Source organism: Schistocerca cancellata, chromosome 5 (assembly GCF_023864275.1).
Source record: "Schistocerca cancellata isolate TAMUIC-IGC-003103 chromosome 5, iqSchCanc2.1, whole genome shotgun sequence".
In the NCBI taxonomy this organism is placed as follows: Eukaryota; Metazoa; Arthropoda; class Insecta; order Orthoptera; family Acrididae; genus Schistocerca; species Schistocerca cancellata.
Genome location: NC_064630.1, coordinates 433,027,849 through 433,048,498, shown reverse-complemented (window position 1 = coordinate 433,048,498; position 20,650 = coordinate 433,027,849). Strand labels below are relative to the sequence as shown.

Below are 20,650 nucleotides of genomic sequence, written 5' to 3'. Positions count from 1 at the left end.
GTAATTTCTGTGCAGAATTTGATGTACTAAAGAAGCGGCCGCAAAGATTTTCAAACGGAGAAAAATTTTCGCCAAACTTTCGTTCAGAACATGTTATATCATATGCAGTCTATTATTTGGTTCTTGTTGATCATTATCAAAGAAAGCAGCAGTGTAAGTAACAACAAATAGCAGTCTCTTGCCATTGTTTCGCTAATGTGACGATTCCTATCTTTTTTTAATTGTAGGCGGCGTTAGCACGCACAAAAGCAAGCCATGCCGCGAGCAGCGACAGGCCGTAAACACGCACTATCAGAATGCAACAAACAGTGCATGACACAGTATAGTAATGCATTTTCAGCTTACAGTGACTGACGTAAACACCTATAACATTGAAAACGGCACTTATCAGATCAAAGCAAAATAAGCAATCAATTCAAACCAGATGAAGCACGTGAAAAAGGAAGGGTATCCGTATACTATAAATACGGATGGAGCACCTGACGCACAGCAATGGCTACCTGGTAAAGCTTGACTGCTAAGCTTTCGACTCGAACCAAACTACTGTAGCTGTATCGTCATTCATTCGACCTAAATTGTGTCTCATATTACAATGGACCAACTTTGTTTCGATTTGGAGGTGCGGCTTAAAACTTTTCTCTCCCCTTGAATTTCGAGTCTCAAATTTCAGGTGCGGCTTAGATTTGGGAATTTTTTTTCCCCTTATTTCGAGTCTCATATTTCAGGTGCGGCTTAGATTCGAGTGCGGCTAAGATTCGAGTAAATACGGTAGCTGATGACAATCTGCTTCAGTTTGGTGCCCAAAGAAAACTGACTTCCACTTGCTCTGCAGCCAGATAGATTGTCATGTTTGTAGTTCTTCAGGTAGCTGACTAGCATGGCCAGAGGTCCTGTGATGTAGTTACTGCCACTTATGGCGGAGCTCCTAAACCTATAATGCCCCTGTCTTTGCCATCAATACACATTACTAATGCCTTCATAGGCAGGCATTACCCCCCACCTCCCTATGACCCCCCCCCCCCCAAAAAAAACTTAGTCCTACTTCCTATGCCGCACCCCTAATTCTCTGACCATCCTAATGAATCAGCTGCGAAGGAGCATTGTCCTAATCACACAGTATTATCTGAGATTGGAAGATCTTAAGCATATCCTTTACCTGGGATTCAACTTATAGAAATCTACATCTACATCTGCATCTACATATATACTTTGCTAGCCACCAAGCAGTGTGTGGTGGAGGGCACAAATCACACCAAAGACATATTCCCCCCCCCCCCCCCCTGCCCCCCCCTCAACCCGTCTTTTCCACTTACTGATTGTGCGAGGGAAAAACGACTGTCTGAATGCCTCAGTACAAGCTCTAATTTCCCTTATCTTTGAATAGTGATCATTGCGCGATTTGAAAGTTGGTGGTAATAATATATACTCTACATCCTCGGTGAAGATCGGATTTCAGAATTTAGTGAGTACCCCCTTCCGTTTGGTGCGCCGTCTATCTGCAAGAGTGTCCCACTTCAAACTTTCTATGAGATTTGCCACACTCTCGCGATGGCTAAATGTACCAGTCATGAATTTTGCTGCTCTTCTTTGGACCTTTTCAGTCTCTTGAATCTGACCCAGCTGGTAAGGGTCCCATACAGATGAACAATACTCTAAGACTGGACGAACTAACATATTGTAAGCGATTTCCTTTGTCGCAGGATTGCATCTCTACAGGATTCTACCAATAAACCGCAATTTTGAGTTTGCTTTACCCATTACTTGTGTAATCTGATCATTCAATTTGAGATCATTTCAAATAGTCACACCCAGATACTTGACAGATGATACCGCTTCAAAAGACTGGGCATTTATTTTGTACTCATACATTAAACGGGATTTTCGCCTTGTTATACACAGTAGGTTACACTTACTAAAATTGATAGATAACTGACAGTCATTACACCACACATTTATTTTCTGCAAATCCTCATTGATTTGTTCATAACTTTCATGTGATACTACTTTCCTGTAGACTACAGCATCATTGGCAAACACTCTAATGCCACTGTCAGTACCATCAGCCACATTGTTTATGTATATCATAAAAAGCAGTGGACCTATTAGACTGCCCTGGGGCACACCTGAATTTACACTTGTTTCTGTTGAAGTCACTCTGTTCAGGGTGACAAACTGCTCCATGACTGTTACAGAACTTTCTATCCACCCACATATGTCAATAGACCGTGAGCGTACACTTTTCAGAGCAAGTGACAGTGTGGAACTGAGTCGAATGCCTTTCAAAAGTCGAGAAATATGGCATCAACCTGGGAGCCGGTATCTAGAGCCTGTTGTATATCATGCACAAAGAGGGCCAGCTGTGTCTTGTGTGACTGCTGTTTCCTAAAACCATGCTGGTTTCTGCAGATGAGCTTCTCAGAGTCTAGAAAGGTCATTATGTCTCAACACAAAATATGTTCCATGATTCTACAACAAATCGATGTCAGTGAAATTGGCCGGTAATTATGTGCATCCGATTTTCTAACCTTTTTATAGATTGCTATGACCTGGGCCTTCTTCCAGTCCTGTGGAACTTTCCGCTGTTCCAATAATCTCTGATAGATGAACATCCTACCGACAATCCTTCCTCCTCCTCCCACAGCAGTATTCCGTGGTCCATCCAATTTATATAAATATCCTAGTCCATCCTAACATCACACTTACTCCCAAACCCTCTATTTAGATCATTATTGTCTCTACTTTTAGTCACTAATAACAACAGCCTACACGTTGTTAAAACTTTTTTATTTACTTATTTTGAACATAGTGTATCTTCAAAATGTCAGAGAAAAGAATTTAATATAGAGTATTTTGTTGCCAAGATACTCTTTATTAAGTTCTTTTTAATGATGCTCTGATGATGAACCATGCCCAAAATGCATAAGTAATTTTTTTAACAAACTTGAACCGTTATTATTAGCAACCAAAAGTGATTAAAAGGATATGCTCAGTATTCAGACAATAGCTGCAGGCCTCCTGTCATTAAATTATCCCAGACAGTTGCCATGTAAGTCACAGTCCCTGTGGAAAGCTCAAGTGCAATACTTCTCCAATGCACCAACCAGCTACTCAGCACATCCCACTCCAGTCCTGTCACAGGTATATCTTATTCTATCCTATCCTATGCTATCAGAGGCAGGGCCACCTATGAAAACAGTCATATGACCGACTAGCTCTGTTTCTGCACAATATTTTATATGGGCATGAGTATGCTTTATTTCAATGGATTTGTTGCAGCTAATGCTGTCTCAATCCTCCCCCACAATATCATCTTCTCTGAAGTATCTTTGCAACACATAATTTGATCCCGTAATCCTTCTGGACTCAATCTGCACGAGTCATCTGCTCAACACCCATTTCCACAGCCACCACATTGTGACTTCATTCATCCTGCACTCACACCCTTCACCCCACAGTCTTCCCCTCCCAGTGTTCTATCTACCCATCTGAACCATATCACTGTGTGCTGCACGTAACTCCCCCCCCCCCTCCCCCCCCCCCCCAGCCTTTAGCCAGAATGAACTCACTGGTACCTCATTCCCATCCTGTAAGCCTACTGCTTCTTTCTACCATTTGTCTGATACCTTCTCCAAACCTCCCTCCCCCTCCCCAACTCTTTTCTGCCCTCACTCACTCTGCCTGACATAACTCATCAACCCAGTTGAGGTATACTATTTCATCATTGTGGGCCACGAGAAGTATATGTATCCTTGTGTATGTGTGTGTGTGTGGTGTTTGTTGGCTCTGAAGAAGGATATGTCCAAACACTAGACCTTCAATTACTATATTTACAAATTTACAATATAAATATCAAAACTTTTAATTATTTTCTGAGATATAATAACAGGAAAAAAGTTGAAGTGGGAGGAAAGAAAGTAAGATGGTTAAACATATGGTCATCAATATTTGATAATATTTCATCCAACGTTACATAAAATCTGTTTGCTCTACATACGACCCTGATTTATTTTTTAATAATACCAACCTTTCGACATTGCAGAAGCATTGTTGGGGAAGTTAAAGAATAAACAACATACTGAAGCTCTGCACTGCACCCAGAATATTTCATGAATAGCGCAGTATATAGAACAGTGGTCACAAGAGACAGGGTGACACATTTGATTATTAATCTTGGGGACAATTTTACCGATATACTTTTTATATCTGTTTCACTTTTCTGCATGAACAAGATTTGCTGCCTTCCTAAAAGCTGATTACTGGTTGGTTTGACTTTTAGGTTGCATTGCAAGTGCAAGAAAGGTTTGGTAAATTTATACTAGAACTTGGAGGAAACAACGCTATTATTGTAGATGCAGATGCTGATCTTGAAATGGCTGTCCGCTCTGTGTTATTTGCATGTGTAGGCACTGCAGGACAGCGCTGTACGACCACCAGGAGACTGATTCTCCATGAGAAGGTAAATATTTTAATCTTTTTTCTAATATCACACAAAACCATGCTTATTAAGATGTGTAATAAAAAAAATAACTTATCTATAGGGTATTATTGTGTTTGTATTGCAATTAATAGAGTATAAAGTATTAAAACATAATATCTACTTATCAGTGGAAACCAATCAACAAACACACATCCACAAAAAGTAAGACACAGCATTTCAGATTCTTTCACCTGAAAAAAAGAGGTAGGGAGGGATATAATGAAAATTAAAAATCAATACTAACAATGTATGAGCTTTCTGGAATATTGCAGTTAATTGCCATCTTGTCTTATCTTGCTTTTTTCCTCTTGAGCTGGACTCTGAAAAGGAGTTTCTGTCTAATTTTTTATAAACATGAATTTGTTCCACATGCTCCCATCTAAATTTTCAAGTTGAGGAAGCCAATCCAGCTTTGTCGCTTTTGAACTCCTAAGATTAGTTTCTGTAATGCCCATTTTTCCACACTCTTCCTCCTCCCTTCCAAGATAATAAAAACTTTTTGGCTTGCGTACTTGAAAGCACTCTTGTGGGTTGTTTTTCTAGAGATAATAAAATGAACAGTGCAAACAGAAAATTGTGATATTAATCCGTCAGAAATAAAAAAAAGAATGTGCTAAACATTACTTACAAATCAGAATAAAAAACACAGCCTCAAAAGACAGTAAATATTTGCATTGTTTCACAGTAAAACATATTCTGTAATGAGTGTATGTAATTTCTTATCCTAGCTTTCAGAAACGGCAATAATTGCTTCATCAGGAAGGAAAAAGGAATGTGTTGAGGAATGTTAAAAAGGAAGAGCAGGTCCATTGGGCTCTGGACGGGAGAGCTTTGTCTCCTTTCATCCTCATAACAGCTGGTTTCCTCCAATCCAGGTGTGTGAGTGACCTGCCCTTCCTTCCTGACCTTCCCAATACATCCTTCTCTCTTCCATGAGGGAGGAACTATTAGCTCCAAAAGATATGACAGTGTATGTACTTTTATATGTGTCTATCAGCAATACTGAAATTTTGCCTCTTCAATGTTATTAATCTTATAGTTTTCCTTTTCACACAACATATGCAATTTAATTGATAGTAATAATATGAAGTTACCATGTTTCACTGTGCATGCCTCCACCTTCTGCATTTAAGTTTTTAAGTTGTTCAAACTGTATTAATAAGAATATATCTTACAATGAAAGTGAAAAATATGTATGCGAAAAGAGGACAAGTTACTTAGCAGCTATGCCACAGAAGCACCTGGATCAGGGCTGGCAGATTCAAGTCCAGGTTGGTATTCCATGACAAGATAATTTCTCTTGTTTCTTATGGACATTATCTTGCTGTCCACCCCCGGTAGCTGAGTGGTCAGCACAACAGGCTGTCAATCCTAAGGTCCCGGGTTCAATTCCCAGCTGGGTCAGAGATTTCCTCCGCTCAGGGACTGGGTGTTGTGCTGTCCTAATCATCATCATTTCATATCCATTGCCGTGCAAGTCGCCGAAGTGGCGTCAAATTGAAAGACTTGCACCAGGTGAGCCGTCTACCTGACGGGAGGCCCTCGTCACACACCATTATTGCTTCTGTTAATGCACAGCTTCTTGTGAAATTTCCTTGCCTACTACCTCATTAACATAGTTTAGAGAGTCTAAAACATTTGCATTAAAGTTATACTTGTTGAGAGAACTTTATCAAAGCAGAACCACTACCTATGAAACAGAAAGCTGCAAAGGAGAGAATATTAACACGAAATGGTTAGGATCTGTCAAAATGCAGGTAATCATGTTTGTTGGGTGGCTCAACATATCAGGTGTCACCAGCTGTGAGACTGAAGCTCATAAAAAAAGGTTCTCTTGAATTACTGAGATTGGCAATCCTGACTGATTTTGACACAAACGAGCTTTTTCTTGTTTCTTTCTTTTTAAATTCCTAACAAATTCCCATAGTTAAAATGCTGCAGACAGACATTTATCAACTGTAAGAATAAATTGTGAATACAGCTCACCACATTCCAACTTGTGTAAGAGGTTACAACATTAAGAATTGTATAATACAATATTGAGACCGTCCGATTCTCATCAAGTGAATCCATACACAAAGTATGGAGAAGGTCATTATGGGAGCATCCAGCTGGAAATGAATCAAAAGTAACTTGTCACATGTGACTTACTGGTAGCTCTGTGATTGCCAATTATATCAGGTGCACAGTGATTGTGGCCACTCCAGATGTTCGCTTTCCATTGGCTCTGATGTATCAATAGGTCATATCTTCAAACATTTTAGCACTCATACCTAAAATAAGCATACAGTGCTGGAAGCTCTATAATTAGTGCCTTGTCTAAGGTGTTGAACATGTTGGAGGGGAGGACTTAATGTCTGATCTGGTGAATCCATTGTGTGAAGTCTTGGGATAGTGACCACTCTGGAAGGTCAGTGGCATTGTCTAGTGGCATTTTCCAGGTGTGCTTTCTGATGAAAGCTATGGCTGAAGCTAATATGTAAGTGTCTTTTAATTGAGTCTTTTTGCAACTCAGAATGTCATCTTTACAGTAAGTATCAATTTGTATTTTCCTTACATTGCTGATATTCCAACCTGGAGTTTCCATAGTTAGATAGAATTCTGTGACATTGGTGATCATTGAGAATATGTCACAAATACTTAACCTATTCCTGGAAAAATGTAGATTTGTTCAACAAACCAAATGAATTAGCTTAGATTAAACAATGGAAACCCTAGGTAGGAAAAGATGGATTGCTACTTACCATAAAGATATCATGTTAAGTTGCAGACAGGCACAATTAAAAGGCACTTACACATAAGCTGTTGGCCACAACCTTTGTCAGCAAAAGAAAGAGAAACATGTGCCTTTCATTCACACAAGCAAGCACACCTCACATGCACATCACTGCCAACTTTGGCCCCTTGCATTCTGGTCTGAGCTGCTGGAGTTGGTGGTCATATGTGCATGAGGTGTGCTTGTTTGTGTGAGTGAGTGGTGTGTGTTTGTCCTCCTGTTTCTGACAAAGGCTGTGGCTGAAAGCTTATGTGTAAGTGTCTTTTACCTGTGCCTGTCTGCAGCTTAACATGTCATCTTTACAGTAAGTAGCAGTCTATATATTCCCACATTATTAAATAGCAAAGATTGCTGCTCACCATGTAGAGGATGTGTTGTGTGGTGGACAGGCATAATAAGAGTAGATTAAGCTGTATCTGAAGAATGAATTGCCCAATTGTATAGTCTGCTTTTAAAACTACTTTTAAGTGTGCCTGTCTGCCATTCAGTGCATCCCTTATGTGGCGAGTAGCAGTCTATCAACACGTGAGGCAATACTGACCCTGTGACTTATCATCTTAGAAAATAGATTAAGGAAAGGCAAACCTACATTTCTAGCATTTGTAGAATTAGAGAAAGCTTTTGACAATGTTGACTGGAATGCTCTCTTTCAAATTCTGAAGGTGGCAGGGGTAAAATACAGGGAGCGAAAGGCTATTTACAATTTGTACAGAAACCAGGTGGCAGTTATAAGAGTTGAGGGGCATAAAAGGGAAGCAGTGGTTGGGAAGGGAGTGAGACAGGGTTGTAGCCTATCCACAATGTTATTCAATCTGTATATTGAGCAAGCAGTAAAGGAAACAAAAGAAAAATTTGGAGTAGGAATTAAAATCCACGGAGAAGAAATAAAAACTTTGACGTTCACCAATGATATTGTAATTCTGTCAGAGGCAGGAAAGGACTTGGAAGAGCAGGTGAATGGGATGAACAGTGTCTTGAAAGGAGGATGTAAGATGAACATCAACAAAAGCAAAATGAGGATTATGGAATGTAGTCGAATTAAGGCGGGTGATGCTGCAGGAATTAGATTAGGAAATGAGAGGCTTAAAGTAGTAAATGAGTGTTGCTATTTGGGAAGAAAAATAACTGATGATGGTTGAAGTAGAGAGGATATAAAATATAGACTGGCAATGGCAAGGAAACTGTTTCTGAAGAAGAGAAATTTGTTAACATCGAGTATAGATTTAAATGTCAGAAAGTCGTTTCTCAAAGTATTTGTATGGAGTGTAGCCATGTATGGAAGTGAAACATGGACAATAAATAGTTTCAACAAGAAGAGAATAGAAGCTTTTGAAATGTGGTGCTACAGAAGAATGCTGAGGATTAGATGGGTAGATCACACAACTAATGAGGAGGTATTGAATAGAATTGGAGAGAAGAGAAATTTGTGGCACAACTTGACTAGAAGTCAAGGGCATATTCTGAGGCATCAAGGGATCACCAATTTAGTATTGGAGGGCAGTGTGGAGGGTAAAAATCATAGAGGGAGACCAAGAGATGAATACACTGAACAGATTCAGAAGGATGTAGGTTGCAGTAGGTAATGGGAGATGAAGAAGCTTGCACAGGATAGAGTAGCATGGAGAGCTGCATAAAACCAGTCTCTGGACTGAAGACCACAACAACATCAACAGCAGTCTATCCTACCAGTGTGGAAACTCAGTGCACCACTTGCTTGCGTGGCATCAAATTTATATGTTTTAGTGTTTGCACTTTGTTTGTTTCTACTGTGTCAGTGTAATAAGCCAAATAAATTGTGCTCATAACTACAAACTTCTACGTCAGTGATAGAGTGCATTGATGTTATTGAGAAACTTCCAACCCCAAAAAATATCAAGGAATTACAACATTTTTTAGGGTAAGTGAACTACTACAAAGAGTTCATTCCACAGGTTGTTCACCACATGCATCAATTGAACCATTTGAGGAAGGAAGGTGTTCTGTTCATTTAGTCTCAAGAGTGTCACAAGCATCCTTGTAATTGAAAAAACACCTGAAGTTGTTTGTGTGCTTAGCAGCTTTCACACTTGGCAAAGTCCTGACATAAAATCTAAAACATCACAATATGTATTGGTTAAGTTTTATCATACAAGAATGCTAATGTCACAGAAAAATCAAGAGCTTTCGCATGTAAGACATCCCCAAAGGTGCAGCAAAATTATTCAGAAATCAAGAAGGACGCACTGGCAATTGTGTATGGCATTAAAAAACTTCAAGTTGTCCTGTATGAGAATAAGTTTCAGTTACACATGGATCATAAACCACTAGTTCTCTTTTCGGTCCACTTTCTGCAGACATACTGCTGACGCTGTATTGGGGTGCACCACTGCTGGAGCTGAAGCTGAAAGGTCCTGCATCTCCAACTTGATACCTTCCGGCTGCACAAGGGCCATGCTGCAGATTCAATACCAAAGTGTAAGGCAGGCCTGCATTGGTGGGACATGAACAGAGGAAGGAGGGGGTGCAATAGTCCAGTCCATGACCAACAGGTCATCAGGGGCCTGGGGTTGTGGCAGAGGAGAGGAGGCATCTGTAGCAGATGAGGCCAGGGGTGTAGGTTGTACAGACAAGAGGGCCATGTTGGCAGTGTCCTGGGGCACAACTGGTTCTGGTGGCGTCACCAGAGGTGACCTTACATGGAGTTACCATATGTCTGGTGGTCATTTGAACCCTGGATGACAGCCGATATCCAGTTTGGATGGCATCCAAACAGTTGGGTCCGCACTGGGTGTTGGTCAAGCACTGGGGGTAGACTGGAGCTAGGAAAGATATTGGCCCAGGGGTAAGAGCAGAGAGAGAAAGGTGTGAGGTTGTTGGGCTTTTCCTGCAATTGGAGTGGTCCTATAGGTGGCCAAGAACAAGATGATGGCATTGTCCGATGGCGTGGATTGTAACAGGGCCCTCATCTTCTCTTTGAAGGTCTGCACCATCTGTTCCACTTCCTCATTGGACTGTGGGTGAAACTGCGTGGTAAGGAGATGTTTTATCCCATTTAATGCACAGAGGTGGGTGAACTGAGTGGAGGTGAACTGGGGCTGTTGTCTGAGATCACAGCCTGCAGAAGGCCCTCAGTGGTAAAGATATGTGAAAGGGACTTGATCACATTTGCAACTGAGGAGCCTTGGGGCTGATGTATGGACATTTGGAGTATGAATTGACTGCAAACAACCACATTTGATACAAGAAGAGACCAGTGATGCCTATCTGGGGATACTCCTGAGGGCGTGACTGGTGCCAGAATGAGAAAACATTTGGGAGGGGGGGGGGGGTGCAGATTTCTGTTTAGCACACATCGTGCATAACCACAGCATGGTCTTGGTGATGGCTGGCCAGTAGGTGCAGCAGCATGCCTGCTGTTTCATGCTGGATATGCCCCTGTGACCCACAAGTAGGAGTGCAAGAACTCTGGATGCAGATCTTGGGGAATACTAAATAACTAGATTTATTGATGACATTTTCATGATCTGGACTCACAGTGAAGAAGAACTCCAGAATTTCCTCTCCAACCTCAACTCCTTTGGTTCCATCAGATTCACCTGGTCCTACTCTAAATCCCATCCCACTTTCCTTGACGTTGACCTCCACCTGTCCAATGGCCAGCTTCACACGTCCGTCCACATCAAACCCACCAACAAGCAACAGTACCTCCATTGTGACAGCTGCCACCCATTCCACATCAAACGGTCCCTTTCCTACAGCCTAGGTCTTCGTGGCAAACGAATCTGCTCCAGTCCGGAATCCTTGAACCATTACACCAACAACCTGAAAACAGCTTTTGCATCCCGTAACTACCCTCCCGACCTGGTACAGAAGCAAATAACCAGAGCCACTTCCTCATCTCCCCAAACCCGGAACCTTCCACAGAAGAACCCCAAAAGTGCCCCACTTGTGACAGGATACTTTCCGGGACTGGATCAGATTCTGAATGTGGCTCTCCAGCAGGGATACGACTTCCTCAAATCCTGCCCTGAAATGAGATCCATCCTTCATGAAATCCTCCCCACTCCACCTAGAGTGTCTTTCCGCTGTCCACCTAACCTTTGTAACCTCTTAGTTCATCCCTATGAAATCCCCAAACCACCTTCCCTACCCTCTGGCTCCTACCCTTGTAACCGCCCCCGGTGTAAAACCTGTCCCATGCACCCTCCCACCACCACCTACTCCAGTCCTGTAACCCGGAAGGTGTACACGATCAAAGGCAGAGCCACGTGTGAAAGCACCCACGTGATTTACCAACTGACCTGCCTACACTGTGAAGCCTTCTATGTGGGAATGACCAGCAACAAACTGTCCATTCGCATGAATGGACACAGGCAGACAGTGTTTGTTGGTAATGAGGATCACCCTGTGGCTAAACATGCCTTGGTGCACGGCCAGCACATCTTGGCACAGTGTTACACCGTCCAGGTTATCTGGATACTTCCCACTAACACCAACCTGTCAGAACTCCGGAGATGGGAACTTGCCCTTCAGCATATCCTCTCTTCTCGCTATCTGCCAGGCCTCAATCTCTGCTAATTTCTAATTTCAATTTGCCGCCGCTCATACCTCACCTGTCTTTCAACATCATCTTTGCCTCTGTACTTCCGCCCCGACTGACATCTCTGCCCAAACTCTTTGCCTTTACAAATGTCTGCTTGTGTCTGTGTATATGCGGATGGATATGTGTGTGTGTGCGAGTGTATACCTGTCCTTTTTTCCCCCTAAGGTAAGTCTTTCCACTCCCGGGAATGGAATGACTCCTTACCCTCTCCCTTAAAACCCAAATCCTTTCGTCTTTCCCTCTCCTTCCCTCTTTCCTGACGAGGCAACCATTGGTTGGGAAAGCTAGAATTTTGTGTGTTTGTTTGTGTGTCTATCAATCTGCCAGCGCTTTTGTTTGGTAAGTCTCATCATCTTTCTTTTTAGATATATTTTTTCCACATGGAATGTTTCCCTCTATTTTTATATATAAAACGATAAAATGATCATTTGTGCCAAAAGAGTCTCGCTGATTTGGAGTGTGTTACAACTGCTGTAATAGTAGAAAAGCCTATTTCATTTTATCTTGCAGACAATGACAAAACAGACATAATCAGATCAAGAAATCACACCAGTCTTGGGTATTATTTGTATTAACAGCTTTTTCAGTGTCAGACAATGACACTTGATTTTTCATGCATAAAATGTTTGAAAAACTTTGATGAGGTAATACATTCTTTTGCAGAAAAAAGTATGCCATGTAAAGCTGTAGCAAGATTAGAGAGAAAAAGGTGCTGGGACCTAAGGACTGAAGAAATGTGTACTGTATTGCTTGCCTCTTGTCTATACTGGTTTTATAATTCCTATATTTCATTTTATGTGACACAAAAAAGAAAGTTATTAGCTAATAGGCAATCAAGAGTGAAAATTTTCTGAAGAGTTCTTATTCTCCGAGTCACAAATAATTCCACCCAGTATTAATTGTGAGTTTTTTAAAGTGGGGTAGGAGCACAAGAGGCATCACAGGACATTTTAATTTCCACTGTACTGCATATAAGTTTTATGGCTTCCATTACAGAATATACATGTTTTCAATTCCACAGAGTAAAATATAACGATGTGCAATTGAAGAATGCTGTGCGAGGGAGGCATGGCACTGTACTTTGGCATACTTGAGACCAAACAACACATCTTATATTTCCTCAAACATACACTCCTGGAAATTGAAATAAGAACACCGTGAATTCATTGTCCCAGGAAGGGGAAACTTTATTGACACATTCCTGGGGTCAGATACATCACATGATCACACTGACAGAACCACAGGCACATAGACACAGGCAACAGAGCATGCACAATGTCGGCACTAGTACAGTGTATATCCACCTTTCGCAGCAATGCAGGCTGCTATTCTCCCATGGAGACGATCGTAGAGATGCTGGATGTAGTCCTGTGGAACGGCTTGCCATGCCATTTCCACCTGGCGCCTCAGTTGGACCAGTGTTCGTGCTGGACGTGCAGACCGCGTGAGATGACGCTTCATCCAGTCCCAAACATGCTCAATGGGGGACAGATCCGGAGATCTTGCTGGCCAGGGTAGTTGACTTACACCTTCTAGAGCACGTTGGGTGGCACGGGATACATGCGGACGTGCATTGTCCTGTTGGAAAAGCAAGTTCCCTTGACGGTCTAGGAATGGTAGAACGATGGGTTCGATGACGGTTTGGATGTACCGTGCACTATTCAGTGTCCCCTCGACGATCACCAGTGGTGTACGGCCAGTGTAGGAGATCGCTCCCCACACCATGATGCCGGGTGTTGGCCCTGTGTGCCTCGGTCGTATGCAGTCCTGATCGTGGCGCTCACCTGCACGGCGCCAAACGCGCATACGACCATCATTGGCACCAAGGCAGAAGCGACTCTCATCGCTGAAGACGACACGTCTCCATTCGTCCCTCCATTCACGCCTGTCGCGACACCACTGGAGGCGGGCTGCACGATGTTGGGGCGTGAGCGGAAGACGGCCTAACGGTGTGCGGGACCGTAGCCCAGCTTCATGGAGACGGTTGCGAATGGTCCTCGCCGATACCCCAGGAGCAACAGTGTCCCTAATTTGCTGGGAAGTGGCGGTGCGGTCCCCTACGGCACTGCGTAGGATCCTACGGTCTTGGCGTGCATCCGTGCGTCGCTGCGGTCCGGTCCCAGGTCGACGGGCACGTGCACCTTCCGCCGACCACTGGCGACAACATCGATGTACTGTGGAGACCTCACGCCCCACGTGTTGAGCAATTCGGCGGTACGTCCACCCGGCCTCCCGCATGCCCACTATACGCCCTCGCTCAAAGTCCGTCAACTGCACATACGGTTCATGTCCACGCTGTCGCGGCATGCTACCAGTGTTAAAGACTGCGATGGAGCTCCGTATGCCACGGCAAACTGGCTGACACTGACGGCGGCGGCGCACAAATGCTGCGCAGCTAGCGCCATTCGACGGCCAACACCGCGGTTCCTGGTGTGTCCACTGTGCCGTGCGTGTGATCATTACTTGTACAGCCCTCTCGCAGTGTCCGGAGCAAGTGTGGTGGGTCTGACACACCGGTGTCAATGTGTTCTTTTTTCCATTTCCAGGAGTGTATATGTCTTATAAATCAAACTCTACAAAATGAACATAATTTTTAACAATCATTTTTTAAGTTTTTGACATCCTATCTCAAATGCTCAATGGGAGGTGGGTGCCACTGCCAAGTTTTTGCCCCGGTTAGAAAATATTGTAGATCCGGGGCTGGGTGGATGCTCTCTCCAATTTTCATTATGTGGCATGAACCGCTTCTGCAACCACACTTACTATAATCACAATTCTAGTTTCCATTTTCACTATGGAGGAAGCACCATACACTTTAGTATCTGATAATGGATACCAGTTGTTTTGCAGAATTTGAGGCATTCTGCCAATGCAGTGCCATACAGCACCTGACCACGACCCCTTTCCACTCAGTGTTGAACTTTGAAATGGAAGTCTATTAAGGCACATATGAGGAAAGCAGTGGCATCAATGCCCACTGAAATATTAGAATGTTTCTGGAAACATACTGGACCATCCCAGTCAGTGGATGCAGCCTGGCCAAGGTACTGCATAGGAAAAAGCTGTGCATGACACTGGACAATGTTACCTACATGATAAGCACTGAGTCCATGTTACACATGCTCCTACTAGAAGGGTACTACTGTGTGGGCATCCACATTCAGCCAGAAGATAGGTGGGACACATCATTCTCGGGCACAACGACCACTAAGCTTTCCTCATTGCAGCCATACCAGAGTACTTTATCTGTCAGCATATTAGCTGTGGCCATCACAAATACAGAAGCTTTCTCAAACCAGTGCAGGGCCCTCCAACCCCATCACCCTCAGCAACAGCACTTTTAGGTCTTATCCAAAGACTGCGAGTGCTCATAGGTTTGCACCATGGCCACAGCCACAGCACTGTTACAGCCTGCACCCATGCCATCACTACCAGCAGCAGCTATGACAACAGACGAGAATCAAACCAGCACGGACTGGCACCCAATTGAGGCTGAGCCACTTTCACTAACAACAGCAACGATGATAGCAACAAATGAACCAGTCAGCAGATAAACAGGATGCCATAGTGATGGAAACCGCAGAGTTGAGGTGATGCTGGAGCTGCTGGCAAGCCTACCATCACAGTGCTACCTACCTCTTGCCACACAGTGCAAAACACAAGTCTGTTTATTTTTGGCCCTAGGCGCCTGTTAAAGGGGGGGGGGGGGGGGGGGGAGGGTTTTAGTATCCTTGTTTTACTCAGATACTGAAACTGAGATTCGCCAGCATGAGCCATCCAGCACTGTTTTGTTTTGCATTCATATCTTCAGTTGTCAAAACTGGTGGAGAAAGCAAGGAAGAAAGTTTGTGGGCTTTCCTTGCAGTATTGTGTTGATGTTTCTGAAGCTTTCTGATGGTCAATCTTATTTTCACATACAGTTACTTGCTTGCACTTGATTTTTCTCTCTGTTTGCTTTGTTTGTACACTGTTAATGGTTCTTGCCTACTATTTAATTTGTGTACTGTTTTTGCCATTGACCAGTCAGTTATTTGGTGCCACTTGCTCTTTCTCAGAAACAGACTTGTGGCCTTCCCTTGCCTGGGCAGTTCAGTACTAAAATGTGTATTATTGTCTTTGGTAATAACAATAATTTATTACCTAACAGCAGAATTGCAATAGAGAAACAATTGGTGAAATAAGTGAAACACTCCCAATCTCCCCCCCCCCCCCCCCCCATTTCCTCTTCTCTCTCTCTCTCTCTCTGTCACACACACACACACACACACACACACACACAGAGAGAGAGAGAGAGAGAGAGAGAGAGAGAGAGATACAAATATGCAAATATACACCCCTATATTGCTTGTTGATAAACATTAAAAGTCCAGCAAGATTAATAATTTGATGTCTCTACACAGATAAAATTTGTTAGTACATTTACAACATTGAATGTATTATGTAAATATTTACTGAATTTTTTTACATTTATTTCAGATCTATGAACAAGTATTGCAGCGACTGAAAGAAGCCTATGCTCAGATTATTAAAAAGATGGGAGACCCTCTGCAGGAAGGTGTTTTGTATGGACCAGTACACAGCTCCCAGACTGTAACTGCATTCCAGAATACCATTAAAGAAGCACTGGCAGCTGGAGGTACAATTGAATTTGGTGGAAATGTAAGTGTTATGCAGAAAATAATACTTCATAATTAACTTCCAAAGTTATACGTAAACAAAAATTCCAGCCAAATATTTCTGAAGGCATGCTACATACGCTACTTACAACTGATTACAGGTAGGGATGGGATAGCACTAGAAATGTTTGGAAGGAATGACAAAAATCAGCATGGACTTACAAATCATCACTCTTGCAAAACTCAGCTTGCCCTTTTCTCACATGATAATCATAAAAGCTATGGATGGAGCATAACAGGTAGATTCTATATTATTAGATTTATGGGAAGTATTTGACATGGTGCTCCACTGCACACTGTTGACAAAGTTCTGACTACACAGTTTAGGTTCCCAGATATGTGAGCAGCTTGAGGACTTTTTAAGTAATGAAACCCAGTATGTTGTCCTCCATGGTGAATGTTCATCAGAGACAAAGGTATCATCAGGAGTGCCTCTAGGGAAGTGTCACAGGGCTGCTGTTATTTTCTGTACACGTAAATGATCTGACGGACAGGGTCAGCAGCAATTTATGGCTGTCTGCTGATGATGTTGTCGTGTACAGGAAGATGTCATCATTGAGTGACCATAGGAGCAACTTAGAAAGAATTTCTAGTTGGTGTGATGAAAGGTTGCTTGTTATATATGTAGGAAAATGTAATTTATTGCAAATGAGTTGGAAAAATAATCTTGTAACATTCAAATACAGCATTAGCAAAGTGATGCTTGATACAGTAACATTGATTAAATATCCAGGCATACATGATGCAAAGCTATATGAAACAGAATGACTACATCAGACTGTTAGTAAGGGACACAAATGTTCAACTTTGTTTTAGTGCAAGAATTTTGGGAAAGTGTAGCTCATCCATAAAAGGAGACAATACATTGGACACTAGTGAAACCTACTGAGTTGTTTCTTGAGTATTGAGTGTTTGGGATCCCCACCAGGACTGATTTAAAGAAGACTTTGAATGAATTCAGAGGCACGCTGCTGGTTTTGTTACTGGAAATATCAATCAGCACGAAAGCATTATGGAGATAATTAATGAACTGAAATAGGAAACCCTGGATGGAAGATGACAAGATGACATTTTTTTGTGAGGCACTCTTGTGGAAATTTAGTGAATTGGCATTCGAGGCTGACTGCAGAATGTTTCTATAGCTGCCAATGTATATTTCACATAAGGAACAAGAAGGCAAGACACAAAAAGTTAGGGCTTTTTCCCTTGCTCTGTTTGCAAGTAGATCAGGGACAAAAATGATTAATAATAGTAGTATATGGTGCCCTCTGCCATGGACTTACAGTGTCATGAGGAGTATGTATATAAATGTAGATGCTGTAATTAAAACCGAGATTTATGATAGAAGCCACAGTTGTAATAATAATGGCCACTAAGGTACAAATTCTACTAAAAGGGATACAGAAATTTTTCATGCCAGGTAAACTTCACAAGCAAGCTGTTGATAATGTATCTTCACTAGTAAGTACTCAATGAAGTTGTAGCAGATTATGTGCATAAGGAGTATAGTGTTTGCCTTCAGATGGCTCAGCTCTCACTACAGCCAATAGACACATGCAAAATAAATAATGACAGCATTCCTGTTTTTCTGTACAACGGGTTCTGTCTTCATGGAATATATTAGAAAATAGCTGAGGATGGTAAGAAAGAGAGAACAGGCCATGCAAAATACAGTTTAAGAAAGAATAGACTTCTCTGAGGAGGAAGGGTGTGGTGAGATGAGAGGTTGTGTTAGATTGAAGCTTCTCATATTCGAATTTCAGGAATGGGGGATGTAAATGGCCTCAGTGGTGTTTCACACAGTCAGGTCTCTGGCGTCATGCTGTACAAGTGTAGAGCATGTTCAGCAAAAGAATATTGGATATTCCCAAGGTGATAGTTCATCTGTGTTCATTCTTGTGTTCTGCACATTTGGATGAGGCTATTACTACATAGAAAACAATACGATGAAAACATTTTAGTAAATAACAAGATTAGTTCTGAATGTGGCCTTGCTTGCTAATACTGTGTACTTTACTATTGTGGACCAGAATAGGTGGTAGTGGGTGGTGCAGAGGGCAAGTTTTACAGTAGGGCTGGTTGCAAGGGTAGGTTCTTGTGTTATGAATGGAGATCTAGGCATTTCATAGGATTTGACAAGAATCCTGATAAAGTCAGAGGGTGGTGACAACAGAAGACTGATGGGGAAGAGATTATCACATGACAAATCGTGGTACACAATATGGTGATCCGATGGCAGGGTGTGGGTATGGCGAATAATGTGATATTATTAAATAGATTTACTTTAAAAAAATTATAACTCTGCTGGATTACTCCAGTGAGGCAATCCAAGGCCTTACTGGTACTGGATGACATGGGAAGAGGCTCTGAGTTACTTGAAAGTATGGACTTTGCTGCTAGAAGAAAATAGATGTTGGGAGGAAGGAGACTGCTCAAGAGACTAATTTCTGGATGATGTCATTGGGGTGAATGCTGACAATGAAGCTTAGGAGATGTTATTAGTTTAAGTGTTGAGACATTCATTGCTGAAGCAGTTTTGATGACTATGGACACCTAAGCTGTACATAGTGTACAGTTTGGCAGGGAAGGTGTGAAAACTGACAAAGTGGAGAGATTATTGCAACAATTACTTTGATGTGGACCCAAGTTGCGTTGCATCAATGACAAGAAATATCACACAAATAAACACTCTGGTAGTGATTTTGTTAGCCCTCCTGCAGGAAGGAATATCTTTGCCATTGGAGCTGGCCTTTGTTAGATAATGCAACAAATATAACCACCCATATAGATACAGGCTCTGAAGTGAGCTCCATTCATGTGAAACTGCCACAAATGGCACACACAAAATCCATGATCGAACTGCGCATCATAAACAACACTTGTGTCAGGCCATGCGGAACGTCTGTGCGCCCTATGGACCTCAGTTTGCATTAAAAATTTACAAGGCAGTATGTAGTCACAAATGTTCATGAGCCAGTCATAGGCATTGGTTTTCTCCATTAGTTTCATGTCTCCCCTGACCTAAAACTGGGGAACCTCAGGAAAATCAGTACTAAGGAATCAGTATTCAGTATTGCTGGCAGTCCGCGAGCACATTCAATGCAGCTTTGTAAGTGATTATTCTAGTCAAAAAAATGGTTCAAATGTCTCTGAGCACTATGGGAGTTAACTTCTGAGGTCATCAGTCCCCTGGAACTTAGAACTGGTTAAACCTAACTAACCTAAGGACATCACACACATCCATGCCCGAGGCAGGATTCGTACCTGCGACCGTAGTGGTCGCGCAGTTCCAGACTGTAGCGCCTAGAACTGGTCAGCCACTCCGGCCTGTGATTCATCTAGTCCCATATGACATATGCCTACAACTATTTAATAGCCACTGAGCTTCAAAGTGTGGACTACAAGCAGTGATGAAGAGTTATGAAGGAGGAAAAAGGACAGGCTTAGGGTGCACATTGAAAATTTTGAGTTGGAAGCTTGGACACACTCATGAGGTAGGGAACTGGATGCTATGCAATCTTATCTAAGGCAGTTAATGTGGGAACAGCACCACCATCTGCAAATACTGGCACAAATGAGACAGCACCTGCTGAAGTAGCAATGAGCTGCAGATATAGAAAGTCAGTGCATACTGCATCCTATGACCCATCAAAGATACAGATCAGTATTATGTACCTCCATAACAGTATGCATGCACCCACTACCTGTGCCCTGTTTTCCCCCTGCAGTGTGTGTAATGTATAAACAGAGAGGTGTCAGACATGACACAGTGCACAAAATTAACATAGGCCTAATAGTGTACCAAAAAGTATGCAGGCTTGTACCAGACAGATTACGAGCATCTAAAACCACTATCAATGAATTGTTGCAGGCAAGCATAGTCAGGTCGCTGTATGGTCTAGGGGCTTCATACATACACACAGTTCCTGAAAAAGTCAGAACATACAGATTGTCTAGTGATTATTGTACCCTGAATCTCCACACAGTATCTGATCATTACCAATAAGGATTACCCAAGACTTAACTCATAATTTGGCATGTGCTTACTTGTTCAGCATTCTACTCATTCTACTGCTACAGAGGGCATAATTATAACTGCAGAAAACTTTGTTTGGGCTCTGTATATTCTTATTCATGTC

At 42.3% G+C, this 20,650-nt stretch overlaps 1 protein-coding gene across 1 annotated transcript in view; it reads left to right on the top strand.

Annotated features, from left to right (window-relative positions):
* LOC126189041 (alpha-aminoadipic semialdehyde dehydrogenase-like) overlaps positions 1 to 20,650 on the top strand; it is a 134,512-nt gene that overhangs the window by 97,973 nt on the left and 15,889 nt on the right. The window contains exons 5-6 of the mRNA XM_049930893.1: positions 4,277 to 4,456; positions 16,312 to 16,494. Coding sequence (XP_049786850.1) covers positions 4,277 to 4,456; positions 16,312 to 16,494 — 363 coding nt within the window. The remainder of the gene's footprint in view (positions 1 to 4,276; positions 4,457 to 16,311; positions 16,495 to 20,650) is intronic.